The following is a 20,747-nucleotide window of genomic DNA, read 5'->3' as shown; positions in this document are numbered from 1 at the left end:
CCTACATTGGTCGTGTGTGTTGACTCGTGGTAAGCTATTCCAGGATATGCAGAGATGGGAGACCGGACGAGAGAAAGCAGCTTCTGATTTTGTGCAATGAACCCTAAGCAATTACCCACAATCCTGTGTGTCTTCCCATGGACAGTTAGAACAACTCCAATAGAATTTCATCATCACACACTTTCTGACTAAAATCATTTTGATGCTGCCATCTGGGTGGCAGGTAGCCTAGCAGTTAGAGAGGAGACACGGAAACTGAAGGGTTGCCAGTTTGAATCCCGGGTCCGAAGGGGGGAAAAAATCTGGTGGGAAATGAGCTGGAACCAGAGGGTTGCTGGTATCAAATCGTAGGCACTTAACCACCCACAACAGCCCCCCCCAAAAAAACCGATAGATGTATGTGTCTTTCAGAGGGGTTAAAAGGAGTCAAGTTTCAGGTTGGACCTTGTGTGCAAATGTCCAAATAAAGTGGTTAATTAATCTTAATTTCACGTGTTCACTACTACCACAGATATCCTAATAAATGAAGAGAATCATTGCATGTTTAAACTGAAATTGTTTAAAATGGATAGAGTATTGTTCCACCTGGGGATCATTGCCAAGGTGTGTGGCCGTTTCTCTATCAGGCTGATAGAGAGACACTCATCCATGATTTTATTACAAACAGGCTTGACTACTGTAATGTTCTCAACTGAAAAACATCTCAACTGCAAAACATACATGGAGAGAGCACACATTAAACCGGTGTTAAGGTCTCTGCACTGGCTGCCTGTGAGTTCTGGAATTCATTTTAGGATTATTCTATTGGTTTTTAAATCAATCCATGATTGTTCACCCTAATACACGTCAGACATGCTTTTAAGTTATGTACCCAGTAGGTCCCTCAGGTCCTCTGGCCTTTTAACTATCCCAAAGCCCAGGACCAAGAGGCATGGAGAGACAGGCTTTTAACTATCCCAAAGCCTAGGACCAAGAGGCATGGAGAGACAGCCTTATAACTATCCCAAAGCCTAGGACCAAGAGGCATGGAGAGACAGGCTTTTAACTATCCCAAAGCCTAGGACCAAGAGGCATGGAGAGGCAGCCTTTTAACTATCCCAAAGCCTAGGACCAAGAGGCATGGAGAGGCAGCCTTTTAACTATCCCAAAGCCTAGGACCAAGAGGCATGGAGAGGCAGCCTTTTAACTATCCCAAAGCCTAGGACCAAGAGGCATGGAGAGGCAGCCTTTAGTTACTATTTACATTTTACCCTTTATTTAACTAGGCAAGTCAATTAGGAACAAATTCTTACTTACAATGACGGCCTACCGGGGAACAGTGGGTTAACTGTCTTGTTCAGGGGCAGAACGACAGATTTTTACCTTGTCAGTTCTGGGATTCGATCTAGCAACCTTTTGGTTACTGGCCCAACTAGGTTACCTGACACCCCTAACCACTAGGCTACACCACTGTCAGCTTCAGTACACAAGGGAGGTCACCCATACCGGGATGCTGCTGCACTGTCGGATCTAGAAGCATTTCGCTACACTGGCAATAACATCTGCATGTGATCAGTACCATTTTTTTTGTGTATTTGGAAAGTGGCTCGGTGTGGAAAAAGACACATTCGACAGGTGACACGAATGCTAATTGATGATGTAAGGCCCAGCGGGGAGGCAGGTGTAACCGGTGCTGTACTGCACCGCTGTAACTCTGTTTTGTGTGTGGTTGATTGAGATTATATAGACGTGGACTTTGGAGATCAGGTAGTTTTAATTAAGCAGAATTCACTCTCTGCATCCTGCGTCTGCATCCAAAAGAAAATAAAACATTTTCTAGAGCACATATGTTCTGCGAATCGTCTCCTCTTTCTACAACAGATGCACAATACAAGGGACTGGGATCATTCGAGGAGCTAACCATCGTTCACACATACAATAGCCTGCTAATACCTTAGCTAGCTATTAACCACATGTTGAATTCAGAATGTTAATATCATCCTAAAAAAGTACAATTACATCTTAACAATACCATCCACTTATGAGTAACCTCTAAATATACAACATTATTTATGAACAAAACACTGTGTGTATGACTTTGTGCTTTAAAATAATCTAACTTTCCTGAAGACGACAGAAAAAGTGTGCCGACCTCTCATAGGGCATCAATATGATATGAGCACGCAGGGACACACTCCCCTATTCCCAGGATGCAGACATGCATAATAACAAATCAACATGCTATATTAAAATATGAACCTGGTGAAATTCACACAGTACTTTAACAACTGTTACACAGGCAACAACCCTAGGTCTGTGGTGATGTTAAGAGAGGGCTGGGGGGGGTCTAGAGGGTTGAAGCCTGGAGGTGCTGGCATGGGCAGAGGGGATGGGAATTCTCTGGATGTCTGTCAGTCAGCCTGGCCTGCCAGTTTACAAGACTTCCTAATGAAACTGATGCTATTTTCTTTCTCTCTCATTAAAATGTAAGAGGAGCAAACAACGGAACATATCAATCCATGTTCAGGTAGAGGTCCATCTGACTTGCCAGTCATTTTCAAGGGCAGAATATGACGGGCCACTATTTAACACTAGAGAACTGCAACTGGACATGACAAGAGCAGTTAGCTAGTTAACGTTACTGCCGTCTATAGTTAGCTAACGTTATAAAAATCACGATTCAAGTTTATAATTAAGCTAACATTAGCTATCACAGACATTGCATTAACAACAACCAAACATTGCAAATATCTTTATATTGTAAGTAGCTAGCTGATAGCATTGTTCGTGGACCATCTGAGCGTTAGCTAGATAGCTAAACAACGTTAGTCACATAGCTAGCTAGCTAGCCTTGTTACCAAAATATGTATGTTAATAAACCAATATATTTGAGATTATCTCAGCCAGATAGCTAGTAAACCAACGTTCGTGGCAATGCAAGCTTCACATCTAGTTAGTTACACATTAAAACAACGTATAGCAAACGTTGTTTACTTACCAGGTTTTGTGAATCCTCAGTTTAACAGATGGAAGCAAATCGGTGAAATCCCAGATAGGAAGGCAAACAAGACAGACCCCTGAATGAAGTTGTCGTTCCCGAAGAAAAGAAAAATGTTACCTAGCAGCTAACGTATAGCCTCAGTTTAACTAGACGCTAGTCTAGCAAGCTAACGATAACTAACGTTACCTAGACCTGGGTAACTCACGTTAAATGTAGCTAGATAGAATGTACTTGCAACCTGAGACCAAGTCTCCAGCTAACTGTTAGCTAGCTAACATGAGTTATCTAACGGTACTCTGGTTAACCCTTAGCTAGCTACGTTAGCGTAGCTAAATGTCGGAGTAAACACACATTATTAACTAGGTCATTTACTGTACTAGCTAGCTAGTTAGTTAACAGTCAGTTCGCTTCTGGCATTGTTGTTTCCCCCTGGGTTAGCACAACAGCTAGCTAATTTGGGTCCTTCAATTTAGCCAATAATGTCCCTCTCTCCTGTCTAAAACCACGACTCTCAGCCCAATAATAATGTCATCCCGTAAAATCCATCATCATCACCCTCATAACATTACTCAGCTACCACTAGCTATCTACAAAAAAATGTTTTATGTAGCTTGAGTGAAAGTTTTGTAACCAGTAGCTAATGCTATACAATTGTGAATCAGTTTGTAACCCAAGAAATGATGTAAAAATGCTAAATGTTTTGGACACTTGACAGGTTGCGCTCGGATCCATTTCATGAAGCGCTGTTGCCACCTAGCGACAGTGGGGAAGTTCGCAACTTCCGGTTGCCTTTTTGGTTTTTTAATCATTCATTTCTAAATAAACATGTTGTAGCTAAATCCACTCCAGCACAGTTTATAAAAAACCTTTACTTATTCAAGCCATTTTTATTTATTTATTTTTTATTCAAAACAATACACACAATTTAAAACTAAATAAAAAAGTGAGTGGTCAGGTTCAGGGTACCACATGATGGAGGTGTTCCCTGTAACACAGCGTTCAGATTTAGCTGCAATGATAATAAACTCAGTCCGACGATGCTGTGACACACCGCCCCAGACCATGACGGACCCTGATGTAAACTGGCGCCGTGCTTGGCTCACTCCACACACATTTATAAATAAATTAAATTAAAAAAGACCATGACGGACCCTCTACCTGGATCCCGCTCCAAGAGTACAGGCCTCGGTGTAACGTTCATTCCTTCGACGATAACACGAATCCGATCATCACCCCTGCTGAGACAAAACCGTGATATTTTTGTATAAGTTTACAATTAGCAAGTCAATTAATATTTATGTATAGGAGTAATATTCATTGTTCAGTGTATTGCTAGCGGTATTAGCGTCTAGAACATGACAGGCCCAGGAACTTTGTGTTTTTTTTAAAGACACTTTATGTTGGTGTTTCCATAATTTTGGCAGATACCTGTATGCGCTTGTGATAAAACTTAATCCACAGTTATTTTTGGTACTATTGATATTCTGTTGTGGCTCAGTTGGTAAAGCATGGTGTTTGCAACACCACGGTTGTGGGTTCAATTCACACGGGGGACCAGAACAGAGAAAAAAATGTATGAAATGTATGTATTCACTACTGTAAGTTGCTCTGGATAAGAGCGTCTTCTAAATGACTAAAATGTAAATTATGTTCTCTCTGACTTGAGTCGTCTGGCTCCTGTGGTTGGATAATAATTTTAAAAAATCCTTGTTTTAAAAAACATTTAAAAACCTGAGCAGTCACTTTTTTATTTTATCTTAAATGTAACCTTTATTTAACTAGGCAAGTCAGTTAAGAACAAATTCTTATTTACAATGACAGCCTACCCCTGCCAAACCCAGACCCTATGAAACTGCCAATCATAGCCAGTTTACACTGAACAAAAATATAAATGCAACATGCAACAATTTCAAAGATTTTATTGAGTTACAGTTCATATGAGGAAATCAGTCAATTGAAATAAATAAATTAGGCCCTAATCTCTGGATTTCACATGACTGGGAATACAGATATACCTCTTTTGGTCACAGATACCTTTAAAAAAAAAGGTAGGGTCGTGGATCAGAAAACCAGTCAATATCTGGTGTGACCAGCATTTGCCTCATGCAGCGCGAAACATCTCCTACGCACAGATTTGATCAGGATGTTGATTGTAGCCTGTGGAATGTTGTCCCACTCCTCTTCTATTGCTGTGGGAAGTTGCTGGATATTGGCGAGAACCTTTTTGTTTTTTAGTTATACAGAGAAAACAAAACATCCCGAAAAGCTGCTGTGTTGTAACCAGGTCAAAAATCCAGACCTATAGATCTCAACGCTCCCAGGTAGGGAAATAGAGTGTGGGAGAAGAGCCCCGTGGCTAACTAATTCACTTTTCACCCGATGTAAACTCCTCCCACTTGGGAAACCCGGGATGATCGAATCCCTTCAGTGAAAGAGAACAAATAACAAACAGGAAAAAATTAATTTTACAAGTCTTAGAATCAGCTATTAAAGACTACCAGAACCTACTGGACCCAAAAAGACCTGTGGTGTTGATGGTATCCTAAATGAAATGATAAAATATACAGACCACAAATTTCAATACGCTATACTTAAACTTTTTAACATCATCCTCAGCTTTGGCATTTTCACAACATTTAGAACCAAGGACTGATCACCCCAATCTACAAAAGTGTAAACAAATTTGACTCCAATAACTACTGTGGGATATGCGACAACAGCAACCTTGGGGAAATCCTGTGCATTATCATTAACAGCAGACTCGTACATTTCCTCAGTGAAAACAATGTACTGAGCAAATGTCAAATTGGCTTTTTACCAAATTACCATATGACAGACCACGTATTCACCCTGCACACCCTAATTGACAAACAAACAAACCAAAACAAAAGGCAAAGTCTTCTTATGCTTTGTTGATTTCCAAAAAGATTTTGACCCAATTTGGTATGAGGGTCTGCTATACAAATTGATGGAAAGTGGTGTTGGGGGAAAAACATACAACATTATATAATCCATATACACAAACAACAAGTGTGCAGCTAAAACTGGTAAAAAAAAAAACACATTTCTTTCCACAGGACCATGGAGTGAGACAGGGATCCAGTTTGATCCTCCACCCTCTTCAACATATACACTGCATTCAGAAAGTATTCAGACCCCTTGACTTTTTCCACATTTTGTTACTTTACAACCTTAATCTAAAATGGATTAAAATAGTTTTATTTCCTCATCAATCTACATACAATACCCCACAATGACATTACAATACCCCATAATGACATCACAATACCCCATAATGACAAAGCAACAACAGATTTTCTTTTTTTTTAATGGTGCAAATTTCTATCATTTAAAAAAAAGTAAATATCACATTTACATATGTATTCAGACCCTTTACTCAGTACTTTGTTGAAGCACTGTTGGCAGTGATTACATTTACATTACATATTTTACATTTTAGTCATTTAGCAGACGCTCTTTTCCAGAGCGACTTACAGTAGTGAATACATACATTTAATTTCATGCATTTTTATTTACATATTTTTTATTTTTTTGTACTGGCCCCCCGTGGGAATCGAACCCACAACCCTGGCATTGCACACACCATGCTGGCGTTGCAAACACCATGCTCTACCAACTGAGCCACATGGAACACCAGCCTCGAATCTTCTTGGGTATGAAGCTACAAGCTTGGCAAACCTGTATTTGGGGAGTTTCTCCCATTCTTCTCTGCAGATCCTCTCCACCTCTGTCAGGTTGGATGGGGAGCGTCGCTGCACAGCTATTTTCAGGTCTCTCCAGAGATGTTTGATCAGGTTCAAGTCCGGGCTCTGGCCGGGCCACTCAAGGACATTCAGAGACTTGTCCCGAGGCCACTCCTGCATTATCTTGGCTGTGTGCTTAGGGTTGTTGTCCTGTTGGAAGCTGAACCTTCGCCCCAGTCTGAGGTCCTGAGCGCTCTGGAGCAGGTTTTCATCAAGGATCTCTTTACTTATCTCTGTTCATCTTCCCCTTCATCCTGACTAGTCCCTGCCGCTGAAAAACATCCCAACAGCATGATGCTGTCACCACCATGCTTCACCATAAGGATGGTACCAGGTTTCCTCCAGACGTGACGCTTGGCATTCAGGCCAAAGAGTTCAATCTTGGTTTCATCAGACCAAAGAATTTTGTTTCTCATGTTCTGAGAGTCCTTTAGGTGCTTTTCGGCAAACTCCAAGCGGGCTGTCATGTGCCTTTTCCTGAGGAGTGGCTTTCATCTGGCCACTCTACCATAAAGGCCTGATTGGTGGAGTGCTGCAGAGATGGTTGTCCTTCTGGAAGTTTCTCCCATCTCCACAGAGGAACTCTGGAGCTCTGACAGAGTGACCATCAGGTTGTTGGTCACCTCCCTGACCAAGGTCCTTCTCCCCCCATTGCTCAGTTTGGCCTTGAAAAGTCTTGGTGGTTCCAAACTGCTTCCATTTAAGAATGATTGAGGCCACTTCAATGCTGCAGACATTTTTTGGTACCCTTCCCCAGATCTGTGCCTCGACACAATCCTGTCTCGGAGCTCTATGGACAATTCCTTCGACTTCATGACTTGGTTTTTGCTCTGACAAACACTGTCAACTGTGGGGCCTTTATATAGACAGGTGTGTACATTTCCAAATAATGTCCAATCAATGGAATTTACCACAAGTGGATACAAATTAAGTTGTAGAAACATCTCAAGGATGATCAATGGAAACATGATGCACCTGAGCTGAATTTCAAGTCTCATAGCAAAGGGTCTGAATACTTATGTAAATAAGATATTTCTTTTTTTGTTTTTTTATACATTTGCAAAAATTTCTAAAAACCTGTTTTCCCTTTGTCATTATGGGGTATTGTGTGTAGATTGATGAGGAACATTTTTTATTTAAAAAGGGAAGGGGTTTGAATACTTTCCGAATGCCCTGTATATCAATGAATTAGCGAGGGCACTAGAACAGTCTTCAGCACCCGGCCTCACCCTACTAGAATCTGAAGTCAAATGTCTACTGTTTGCTAATGATCCACCACCAAGGAGGGCCTACAGCAGCACCTGGATCTTCTGCACAGATTCTGTCAGACCTGGACCCTGACAGTAAATCTCAGTACACATTCCATCTAGACACTGTTGCCCTAGAGCTATAAAAGCCCTAAAACTATACCTGCCTCATCCTAAACATCAGCAACAGAGGTAACTTCCACAAAGCTGTCAACGATCTGAGAGACAAAATGGGACAAACACCAAATTGGGATTCTGCATGCAGAATTCTGTTTTGCAACGTAAAACATAAAATAATGCATGCAGAGCAGAATTAGGCCGATACCCGCTAATTATCAAAATCCAGAAAAGAGAAGTTCAATTCTACAACCACCTAAAAGGAAGCGATTCCCAAACCTTTCATAACAAAGCCATCACCTATAGAGTGATTCACCTAGAGAAGAGTCCCCTAAGCAAGCTGGTCCTGGGGCTATGTTCACAAACACACCCCACAGAGCCCCAGGACAGAAACACAATTAGACCCAACCAATTAATGAGAAAACAAAAAGATCATTACTTGACACATTGGAATGAATTTAGCAAAAAAACAGAGCAAACTAGAATGCTATTTGGCCCTAAACAGAGAGTACACAGTGGCAGAATACCTGACCACAGTGACTGACCCAAAATTAAGGAAAGCTTTGACTATGTACAGACTCAGTGAGCATGGCTTTGCTATTGAGAAAGGCCGCCATAGGCAGACCTGGCTCTCAAGAGAAGACAGGCTTTGTGCACACTGCCCACAAAATGAGGTGGAAACTGAGCTGCACTTCCTAACCTCCTGACAAATGTATGACCATAATAGAGACACATATTTCCCTCAGATTACACAGACCCACAAAGAATTTCAAAACAGATCCAATTTTGATAAATATATTTATTGGGTGAAATACCACAGTGTTCCATCACAGCAGCAAGACCTGTTGCTACAAGAAAAGGTCAACCAGTGACGAACAAACATTATTATAAATACAACCCATATTTATGTTTATTTATTTTCTCTTTTGTACTTTAACTATTTGCACATTGTTATAACACTGAATATAGCCATACTATGACATTTGAAATGTCTCTATTCCTTTGGAACTTGTGAGTGTAATGCTTACCGTTTGTTTTTTTGATTGATTATTTCACTTTTGTTTATTATCTACTTCACTTGCTTTGGCAATGTTAACATATGTTTCCCATGCCAATAAAGCCATTTGAATTGAGAGAGATCAGACTCCACTTATCCATTGATCCACAGAGCCCTGCAGTGGAAGTATCATAGTACCCATAAAACCTAATGGTCAAACAGGGAAATTATTCAAATAGTTTTTCCACCATTCAAACACTTAAAATAAGGGTTGTATTTTGTGTAAGCTTACCCTGGCATTGACGTTTTGATAACCTTGTAAATCTCTCTGACAAGTTTTTATGGGTATTATGACTCATACTGTGGTACTCTATTGCTGGACGTAATAAATTGTGCAGAACATCCACAACTCTGCAGAATATGTTGACGGGTCGTCCTCGGGTAGTGAGGGTAGGCGACAACACAGCCGCCACTCTGATCCTCAATACGGGGGGGGGGGCATCTCAGGGGTGTGTGCTTATTCGGCATGGGTCCTCAGATCCTCAAAACTTTCTACAGCTGCACCATTGAGAGCATGTTGACTGGCTGCATCACCGTCTGGTACGGCACCTGCTTGGCATCCAACCGCAAGGCGCTACAGAGGGCAGTGCGTACGGCCCAGTACATCACTGGAGCCGAGCTTCTTGCCATCCAGACATTTTGAGATGGAGAAACAGTTTAAATGTAAAAACAATTCTAATGTTCACAAGTATGGCACCCATCCCACTGGTCACAGAAGTCAATTCAAAGTCCATTCCACATTGGTTTAAGATAATTTCATTGAAATTACTTGGAAACCATGTTGATATAACTAGTGTGTGCCCAGTGGGATGGCTCTGTGCCCAATTTGCAACACTGTTTTTTGTTTCATTGCCTTTCATCAGTCTAGATAGTGGGAAGCTAGCTACTGGTAGCGAGACTCCACAGCCCAACGGTCAGACTCCACAGCCCAACAGGCTCTACACTGAATTTGATATCATCAAGTGGCGGGTGGACATTTTGTTGTTTTTCGAATCACAGACTTTAGGGTTTAAGATGAATCGGGTAAAAGTAGCAGTGGGTTGAAAATAGCGGACGTTCAACATTATCTGTGATCGGTTATAATTCTTTATAATAAAGAGTCAAAGACATGAGGAATTATGGTTCATTTATTTGAAAACAGTGGTTGGGTTGTTGTGGATTGATTTGGGTTGACATTATACTCACCAATAACTTGATTACTAAATGCATTGTGCACTTTAAAACAGAGGGAGAACCAAATCGTTTTCCATAAAAGTCTTGTTTTCAAGTTGTTGTTACTTCAATTAATTGAGTTTCTAAAGTCGTTTCTGGCTGAATTATCTTTCAGCCTTATAAATACATTCTGCAATCACAGTCAGAAAAATATTAAAACTCTCAAGAGTGAGCTATGCTTAAATACTATTTGAAATAATTTAAAACTGTGCTTAATTGACTGTGCCTTGTTGGAATGGAACCAATAGAAAAGTCATAAAAGTGTAAACCCTGCCTGCCTGGTACTCCAGGTGAGCTAAAGCAAACCTTTTAAAAGTATTTGAAAGATTTCAAATAGTGTTTGAACCCAGCTATGGTGGTGTGAAGATTATAGTGTCTTTACCAGGCTGTGACAGAATAGACTACATACATGTACAGCATACTCATGAGTTAAGTTGAACAACAATCTCTCTCTCCCCCGACAGCTCACATTAACGACAAATCATAATTTAAACAAACTCACAATAAAGAAAACAGGTAAGTAAAAGGTATTATTTTAACTCAACAGTAAGTTGAGACCCCAACTGAGTTCCTTATTTGTTTGTTGGTGAAATTGGTCCGCAGGCCTTCAAAAAGGAGGCAGCGGGCTGCATGACCGCCAGTTGCCCATACTCGGGTTAGCTAATAGCTAACATCTTGAGCAAGTCTGCCATGCTAAAAGATACTAGGATCACCTTTAGAACTTCTTTAGGTTAGCTAATAGCTAGCATCTCTCTAGCGTGCCGTGCTACAGTCTGCTTTAGTTTAGCTAGCATCTCTCTAGCGTGCCGTGCTACAGTCTGCTTTAGTTTAGCTAGCATCTCTCTAGCGTGCCGTGCTACAGTCTGCTTTAGTTTAGCTAGCATCTCTCTAGCCAGGGCCTTTCTAGGATCTCCTAATGTAAGGAAACAACAGCGAGGGCCTATTCAGGAAACTAACGTTACAGAATGCACACAGACCAGCATATCTGTTATACACAATACATTTCTGCCATGTAAAATACAGAGGTATAGAAACCTATGTTTCCATCTGCAGTATTCTGTATGTTTCAGCTGACTGACTAAACCACTAGAGAACGAGACTTGCCCCCTTTTAAAACATAAAAGCCTTTTTTTATTAACACAATATATAATAATATATCTGGCCTATCATCACACTAACTCATTCTGCATCCAATTAAAACAGGGATAAAACAAAAAACAATACTTTTTTTTTTCTGCTGGGAAAAATAATAAAATAACAGTACAATATTAAAAATAACCTTAAATACCCAGAATGTTTTTATAAAAATGTACTAAAATAGGTGGGAAAGTTAAACCAGTTTGATGTGAACCACTGCTTAACAGTAAATCAAATGCAGTAGTGCAAATGTTACATTTGTTACCCCTTCCTTCTCCTTCCCTACCTCACCCAGATTCATCAACATGGTGAAGCTGTGGGTCTTATTGCCCCTTCAGTGTGTGTGTGTGCGAATACGTCGGTTTGACTGGGTCATAGTCCTACTCATCATCGCTCCCCCTCCTCTCTACATCCAGTATCATCTCTCATCACAAGTAGGGGTATTGTCCCAGCCGTGGAGGGCTGAGCTGGTATACGCTGTAGGTCTCAGCGCGCGGCGTGACACTAAGGGATCCGGTAGTAAACTGGTGTTGATAACCTGCAGGAAGACCCATCACAACCCCCACCGAAGACTCCTTCCTGGTTCCTGCATCCCTCCGGACCAATCCCGAGGTACCGCAAGGAACGGTGGGTGGGGCATAGGTGGAGGGGTGGCCACGCACCAGGAGCTGGGAGGCAGAGGCTAGCGCAGCGGACGCAGGGAAGGTGTATAGACTAGGGGCAGTGCCTAGAGAGGGCACTTCCTGGAAGGTGTAGTGGGAGGTGGGGCCGGGGGGGTAGGTTGCCTGGCGACTCAGGTTGCCGTAGGAACGGTCCTCGGACGAAGAGGACGAGACTACAGGCTGTAAAAAAAAAAAACAATAGAATAGAAAATGTTATTGTCCATTACAATATTTCATACATCAAGCAACAAGACACAAATAGATAATAATATACTTCTACACATTTCTGTATACTTTCTCTGAAGGTTGCACCCTCTTGAACATCCCAAGGGCCCTATACATTCCGCGAATTCTCCATTTTGTTTTTTCCAGGTTTCAGTTTTTTTTCAGTTTTTCGCTTTAAAAAACACACTTAAATAGCAAATCCCCCCAAAAAATGCAGGATTTAAGTCTTAAACCACATCAAGATACCACTTTTGAGGTCTGGGGATAATAGACATGTTGATTTTGGGGTGTAGTTACCCTATAATTCCACTGTGCACCAGTCAGAGTCTTGGTTAGTAGTATTTCTGTAGCGCTCATGTGATTGCAGAGTTTACTAAACAAATACCCACTGGAATGACGTAAATAATCATGATATCATTCTACCAGGTAGGCATAACCTACTTTGCTTTTCCTTCTCTACCAGAAGAAGGTTGTCATTAGCATCATCGCTAACTGCTACACCGCTAACTGCTACACAAAGTGTAGACATACTCTCACAGGACAGATTATTAGGTACACCACCCCGTTCACGAAAATGGATCGCTCCTACAGACAGACAGACACACAGAGACAGACAGAGAGACAGATGGACAGTCCCTGTGTCGTTTTCAAAAAGTTGCAGGAAAAATATGAATCATGTTTGATGATTAACTTTCTAATGAGTTCAATACATTTTATTAATATTGCTGATTTCTGTTTTAATGTCTGGATTCTATTTTCAAGTTTTAAACCCAACTATGTAGTAATCAATAACAATGTTATACTAAAATTAACATAGAACAAAAACATGAGAAATTCAAATACACACACATACAGGGTCAGTACCATATTAACAGTGTACAGGGATACTGGAGTGATGGAGGTAGATATGTATACAATATAGACAATGTTATTGTTGTAAATGACTATTGTAGCTGGAAACGGTTGGTGTTTAATGGAGTATCTGGAGCATCAGCATTTGTGGGTTCGATTACAGGCTCAAAATGGCCAGAAACGAAGAACTTTCTTCCGAAACTAGTCAGTCTATTCTTGTTCTGAGAAATGAAGGCTATTCCTTGCGAGAAATTGCCAAGAAACTGAAGATCTCGTACAACGCTGTGTACTACTCCCTTCACAGAACAGCGCAAACTGGCTCTAACCAGAATAGAAAGAGGAGTGGGAGGCCCCAGTGCACAACTGAGCAAGAGGACAAGTACATTAGACTGTCTAGTTTGAGAACATACGCCTCACAAGTCCTCAACTGGCAGCTTCATTAAATAGTACCCACAAAACACCAGTCTCAACGTCAACAGTGAAGAGGCGACTCCGGGATGCTGGCCTTCTAGGCAGAGTTGCAAAGAAAAAGCCATATGACAGACTGGCCAATAAAAAGAAAAGATTAAGATGGGCAAAAGAACACAGACACTGGACAGAGGAAGATTGGAGAAAAGTGTTATGGACAGACGAATCTAAGTTTGTGGTGTTGGGATCACAAGAAGAACATTTGTGAGACGCAGGAAAAATGAAAAGATGCTGGAGGAGTGTTTGACGCCATCTGTCATCATGGTGGAAGCAATGTGATGGTCTGGGGGTGCTTTGGTGGTGGTGGTAAAGTGGGAGATTTGTACAGGGTAAAAGGGATCTTGAAGAAGGAAGGCTATCACTCCATTGTGCAACGCCATGCCATACCCTGTGGACGGCGCTTAATTGGAGCCAATTTCCTCCTACAAAAGGACAATGACCCAAAGCACAGCTCCAAACTATGCAATAACTATTTAGGGAAGAAGCAGTCAGCTGGTATTCTGTCTATAATGGAGTGGCCAGCACAGTCACCGGATCTCAACCCTATTGAGCTGTTGTGGGAGCAGCTTGACCGTATGGGACGTAAGAAGTGCTCATCAAGCCAATCCAACTGTGGGAGGTGCTTCAGGAAGCATGGGGTGAAATCTCTTCAGATTACCTCAACAAATTGACAACTAGAATGCCAAAAGGTCTGCAAGGCTGTAATTGCTGCAAATGGAGGATTCTTTGACAGAAAGCAAAGTTTGAAGGACACAATTATTATTTCAATTAAAAATCATTATTTATAACCTTGTCAACGTCTAAACTATATTTCCTATTGATTTTGCATCTCATTTCATGTCTGTTTTCATGGAAAACAAGGACATTTCTAAGTGACCCCAAACTTTTGAACGATAGTGTATGTGCGTATTATGTGTGAGTGATCAGATGGTGTGAGTGTGCATAGAGACTAAAATACAAGGGTCAACTCAGTTAGTCCGTGTAGCCATTTTGTTAGCTATTTAACAGTCTTATAGCTTGGGGGGATAGAAGCTGTTCAGGAGCCTGTTGGTGTCAGACTTGATGCTTCGGTACCGCTTGTCACGCGGAAGTTCCACAGCAATACAGAACAGTCTGTGGCTGGAGTCTTAACGATTATCCGGAACCTTCCTTTCACACCGCCTGATATATAGAGGTCCTGGATGGCAGGAAGCTCGGTCCCCATTGATGTACCGGGCTGTCCGCACCACCCCTCTGTAGCAACCATGCGATCGAGAGCGGTGCTATTGCCATACCAGGAAGTGATGCAGCCAGTCAAGATGCCCTCAGTGTTACAGCTGTAGAACTTGCCGTAGCCTCAGAGTTGTCTGGGATAGCTCTGTGTGTGTGGTAGCCCTGTCTTTTAGTTAAGCGCCAACCTCTGTGTTAATCCAAGGCTTTTGATTTGGAGAAGCAGTGAACCTTCACTGTGGGGACAACGTCGATGATGCATTTTCTAATGAAGCCGATGACGGAGGTGGCTAGCTCATCGATGTTATAGGTGGAGTCTCTAAACATATCCCAATCAGCGCTAGCAAAGCAGTCCTGTAGCATAATCTCTGATTCTGATGAACATTTCTTAACGGAGCGAGTCACGGGGTATTTCTTGTTTGAGCTTCTACATGTAAACAGGAAGCAGGAGTATGGAGTCGTGATTTGATTTGCCGAATGTGCGGACGAGGGACGGCCTTGTATGCTTTCTTGTGGGTAGAGTAACAGTGGTCTAGGACTTTATCGCCCCCTAGTGGTGAAGGAAGTTGGGCATCACGTTTCTTAATGATGTGGAATAAAAATAGCCGGCAACCAGAACAGCAGACTCCGGGTGTAAGTTTTCCTGCTTGTTTATAGCCTTGTACAGTTGGTTAAATGCCATCTTGTTATTTTTCTTGTCCTGAGGTGGAATCACAGTCATGATAACAGATGTAAACTCCCACAGGAAGTAGAAGGGTCGGCATTTGACCATCAGGTATTCCCGAGACGGGTGAACAATAGGTCGACACTGCGCTCGACTCAGCAACCAATTATTGTTGATGTAGAGACAAACCACTCCCCTTCTCGGTCTGCAACACAGATTTTATTGGGCCCTAAATGCCCCTGTAATGTGAAATATTCACTAGTAAAAGAGGATGCTATTGGCTGGCGGACTCACCTGGCTGAGGTTGAGAGGATGTGATTGGCTGGGGACTAGCCTATGGCGGTTGCTGCCGTCTCCAGAGCTACAGAGACGCCGATTGGCCAGCTTGGGCTTGATGTAGGAACTCTGGGGTTGCACTGGAAACCAACCAGGAAGAAGGAGGGTCAGTAAACGAAAGGTCGCTAGTTCAAAGCCCTGAGCCGACAAAGTGAAAATCTGTCAACGTGCCCTTGAGCAAGGCACTTAACCATAATAGCTCCAGGGTCGCCGTTGATAACGGCTGACCTTGGCCGCGATCTCGCTCTCCGAGGGTGTGTCAAAGGCAGCTGGTATATGCAAACAAAAAAAAGCATTTGCAATACACAAATAATAATCATCAAATTATTTTCACCCTCAAACTGGTTTTAAACCATTCTGTATTTGTGTACTGTGTGTGAATTTGTGTACAGTGTGTGTGTGTGAATTTGTGTACAGTGTGTGTGTGTATTTGTGTATGTATTTGTGTACAGTGTGTGTGTGTGTGTGTGTGTGTGTGTGTGTGTGTGTATTTGTGTACAGTGTGTGTGTATTTGTGTACAGTGTGTGTGTATTTGTGTACAGTGTGTGTGTATTTGTGTATGTATTTGTGTACAGTGTGTGTGTGTGTGTGTGTGTGTGTGTGTATGTATTTGTGTACAGTGTGTGTGTATTTGTGTACAGTGTGTGTGTGTATTCTTGTACAGTGTGTGTGTGTGTGTGTATTTGTGTATGTATTTGTGTACAGTGTGTGTGTGTTTGTGTACAGTGTGTGTGTGTATTCTTGTACAGTGTGTGTGTGTGTGTATATGTATTTGTGTACAGTGTGTGTATTTGTGTACAGTGTGTGTGTGTATTTGTGTACAGTGTGTGTGTGTGTGTGTGTGTGTGTGTGTGTGTATTTGTGTACAGTGTGTGTGTGTGTGTGTGTGTGTATATGTATTTGTGTACAGTGTGTGTATTTGTGTACAGTGTGTGTGTGTATTTGTGTACAGTGTGTGTGTGTGTGTGTGTGTATTTGTGTACAGTGTGTGTGTATTTGTGTGTGTGTGTGTGTGTGTGTGTGTGTGTGTTTGTACAGTGTGTGTGTACAGTGTGTGTGTGTGTGTGTGTGTGTGTATTTGTGTACAGTGTGTGTGTGTGTATTTGTGTACAGTGTGTGTGTATTTGTGTATGTATTTGTGTACAGTGTGTGTGTGTGTGTACAGTGTGTGTGTATTTGTGTACAGTGTGGGTGTATTTGTGTATGTATTTGTGTACAGTGTGTGTGTGTATGTATTTGTGTACAGTGTGTGTGTATTTGTGTACAGTGTATGTGTATTTGTGTACAGTGTGTGTGTATTCTTGTACAGTGTGTGTGTGTGTGTGTATTTGTGTACAGTGTGTATGTATTTGTGTACAGTGTGTGTGTGTGTGTGTATTTGTGTACAGTGTGTGTGTATTCTTGTACAGTGTGTGTGTGTGTGTATTTGTGTGTGTATTTGTGTACAGTGTGTGTGTATTCTTGTACAGTGTGTGTGTGTATATGTATTTGTGTACAGTGTGTGTATTTGTGTACAGTGTGTGTGTGTGTGTGTATTTGTGTACAGTGTGTGTGTGTATATGTATTTGTGTACAGTGTGTGTATTTGTGTACAGTGTGTGTGTGTATTTGTGTACAGTGTGTGTGTGTGTGTGTGTGTATTTGTGTACAGTGTGTGTGTGTGTGTGTTTGTACAGTGTGTGTGTACAGTGTGTGTGTGTGTGTGTATGTGTACAGTGTGTGTGTACAGTGTGTGTGTACAGTGTGTGTGTGTGTGTGAGCCCTGTCACCTGTCTGAGTCGGCTGGGTCTTTACAGACGGTGCGACCACGGCCAGTGACCTGCCTCTCGCCGTCCCTCCTCCTCCAGGGAGGTGTGTGCTGGGGAGGGGGGTGAGGGGGCTGGTCGTAGAGGAGTCAGAGTCGTGAACCGTCAAACAGCTGATCACGTTAGTCCTCTGAGCCGGACCACAGCTGGTTCACAATCACACACATACATACATTAGACGGATACAGTCGGCAGACACAAACCAGTCGGTAGATACATTAGATACTAAGAAATTAAAGACAGATGGTAGATGTATTGGTGGTGGACAGGATCATCATTTCCTAGTCCATTCACATCAACAGTTTCTACTGGGTTTCATACGTTTAGAGACGTTTACGTTTAGAGCTTTATATACAGCAACACAAAGTAGGTTTTCTGATCTCATATTTCTCAGATATAGAACAGACACTTCAGAACTCATTTTATTTAGATGTTTTGTTCCATGTAGTGAATCTGTTATTCAATGTGTTTCTATGGTAATCTGTTATTCAATGTGTTTCTATGGTAATCTGTTATTCAATGTGTTTCTATGGTAATCTGTTATTCAATGTGTTTCTATGGTAATCTGTTATTCAATGTGTTTCTATTGGCTAATAGCAGTAATCTGTTATTCAATGTGTTTCTATGGTAATCTGTTATTCAATGTGTTTCTATGGTAATCTGTTATTCAATGTGTTTCTATGGGCTAATAGCAGTAATCTGTTATTCAATGTGTTTCTATGGGCTAATAGCAGTAATCTGTTATTCAATGTGTTTCTATGGGCTAATAGCAGTAATCTGTTATTCAATGTGTTTCTATGGGCTAATAGCAGTAATCTGTTATTCTATGTGTTTCTATTGGCTAATAGCAGTAAGGACTATCTGTTATTCAATGTGTTTCTATGGGCTAATAGCAGTAATCTGTTATTCAATGTGTTTCTATGGGCTAATAGCAGTAATCTGTTATTCAATGTGTTTCTATGGGCTAATAGCAGTATGGCCAAATTAAATGTTTCATAAAATATATTTGTATATACCTTAAGGGATCCTAAAATTCCAAAGCAAATTGCTGAGTTATCCTTGGTATGAATATCTTTGACCCCACAGGGTTAAAAGCCTCGTACATTTGTGGATGACCTATGCTCCTCACAGAGTAAAAGGGTGAGGTCAAGTAGCAGTCAAGATGTAGTGGTTAGAGCGTTGGACTAGTAACCTTAAGGTTGCATGTTCAAATCCCCGAGCTGACAAGGTAAAACTCTGTGGTTCTGCCCCTGAACAAGGCAGTTTAACCCACTGTTCCCTGGTAGGCCGTCATTGAAAATAAGAATTTGTTCTTAACTCACTTGCCTAGTTAAATAAATTATAATTTTTTAAATATTTAAAATAAATATCAACAGATTAGTTATCAACTACAGACCGTCTAGAACTAATCACATAAAGAAGGGGCCCAACTGCTACAGTTGTTTGTGATTGGATGGGAGACCAGACAGACCTGGCGGGGTGGAACTTCCTCTCGTCCTCCTCGTCTGAGTGGATGGTGATGACGCTGATCGCTGGGCTGGGCGTGTCCGAGATGATGATTGGCTGAGAGAGAGCTGCCGCACTGCAGATGGGCGGAGTCAGCACGGCGTTGGTGAGCAGGGATACACGAGACACGCCCCTGGAAAACATGCGCGCACACACACACACACACACACACACACACACACACACACACACACACAACACACACACACACGGCAAAGAAACACATTTAGTATTCCCAAACCATCATGGCCACCTAATCATCCCCACTTTACAATTGGCTCATTCATCCCCCCTTCCTCTCTCCCCTGTAACTATTCCCCGGGTCGTTGCTGTAAATGAGAATGTGTTCTCAGTCAACTTACCTGGTTAAAAGAAGAGTTAAATAAAAACCTTTTAATAAATAGTTACACACCTTTACTATTCCTGATTTCAAGGGCGAAGACATTCAGTCAGCAAGCAAAAAACACATTTGTGGAGCCCCTGAAAACGTAACTTTTCCAGCTGTTAGTTGTAACACGTTACTAGTTGATGGGCCTAACCAGCTACTACACTGAACAAAAATATAAACGCAACATGTAAAGTGTTGGTCCCATGTTTCATGAGCTGAAATAAAACATCCCAGAAATGTTCAACACTCACAAAAAAAGCTTATTTCTCTCAAATTTTGTGCACAAATTTGTTTACATCCCCGTTAGTTAATATTTCTCCTTTGCCAAGATAATCCATCCACCTGACAGGTGTTGGATATCAAGAAGCTGATTAAACAGCATGATCATTACGCAGGTGCACCTTGTGCTGGGGACAATAAATGGCCACTCTAAACCACACATGTCTCAACTTTTGAGAGAGTGTCGCAATCGGCATGCTGACTGCAGGAATGTCCAGCTGTTGCCAGAGAATTTAATGTTAATTTCTCTACCATAAGCCGCCTCCAACATCGTTTAAAGAATTTGGCAGTACGTCCAACTGGCCTCACATCTGGCATCTTCACCTGCATGAGACCAGCCACCCGGACAGCTGATGAAACTAAGGAGTATTTCTGTCTGTAACAAAGCCCTTTTTGTGGGGAAAACTGATTCTGATTGGCTGGGCCTGGCTCCCCAGTGGGTGGGCCTATGCCCTCCCAGGCCCACCCATGGCTGCACCCCTACCCAGTCATGTGATAGCCATAGATTAGGGCCGAATGAATTTATTTAAATTGATTGATTTCCTTATATGAATTTTAACTCAGTAAAATCGTTGAAATTGTTGCGTGTTGCCTTTATATTTTTTGTTCAGTGTAGTTGATGACTGTAACTAGTTGTTGTGCCACTATCCATTCAGTTCCTTCTCTTCCAGTCAGTCGTACCTGGTGGTTCTGCTGTTACCACGACCACCCTTAGCCCTCTTCCCCGCTCCGCTCCTGGAATTAACCCCCAGGTTCTGCTGCAGCACTCCGCTGTACTGAGATCCCCTACACACACCACAAACACAACACACACACGATTTGCAGTTTTGGGACATTTC

At 41.8% G+C, this 20,747-nt stretch overlaps 1 protein-coding gene across 3 annotated transcripts in view; it reads right to left on the bottom strand.

Annotated features, from left to right (window-relative positions):
* Positions 1-10,274: 10,274 nt before the first annotated feature.
* The window catches only part of LOC115207266 (homeodomain-interacting protein kinase 1), a 32,933-nt gene continuing 22,460 nt past the window's right edge, over positions 10,275-20,747 (bottom strand). For all 3 annotated transcript variants that reach the window (XM_029774245.1, XM_029774244.1, XM_029774243.1), the window contains 5 exons: positions 20,590-20,694; positions 19,207-19,374; positions 17,700-17,881; positions 15,889-16,010; positions 10,275-12,356 (listed from right to left, as the gene is read on the bottom strand). In XM_029774245.1, the coding sequence (XP_029630105.1) occupies positions 11,943-12,356; positions 15,889-16,010; positions 17,700-17,881; positions 19,207-19,374; positions 20,590-20,694 (991 nt within the window). In that variant the 3' untranslated portion in view covers positions 10,275-11,942. The remainder of the gene's footprint in view (positions 12,357-15,888; positions 16,011-17,699; positions 17,882-19,206; positions 19,375-20,589; positions 20,695-20,747) is intronic.

The sequence above is a fragment of the Salmo trutta genome, chromosome 14 (genome assembly GCF_901001165.1).
Source record: "Salmo trutta chromosome 14, fSalTru1.1, whole genome shotgun sequence".
NCBI lineage: Eukaryota > Metazoa > Chordata > Actinopteri > Salmoniformes > Salmonidae > Salmo > Salmo trutta.
Note: the sequence above shows the minus strand (reverse complement) of the source record. Positions and strands in the feature narration are given on the sequence as shown.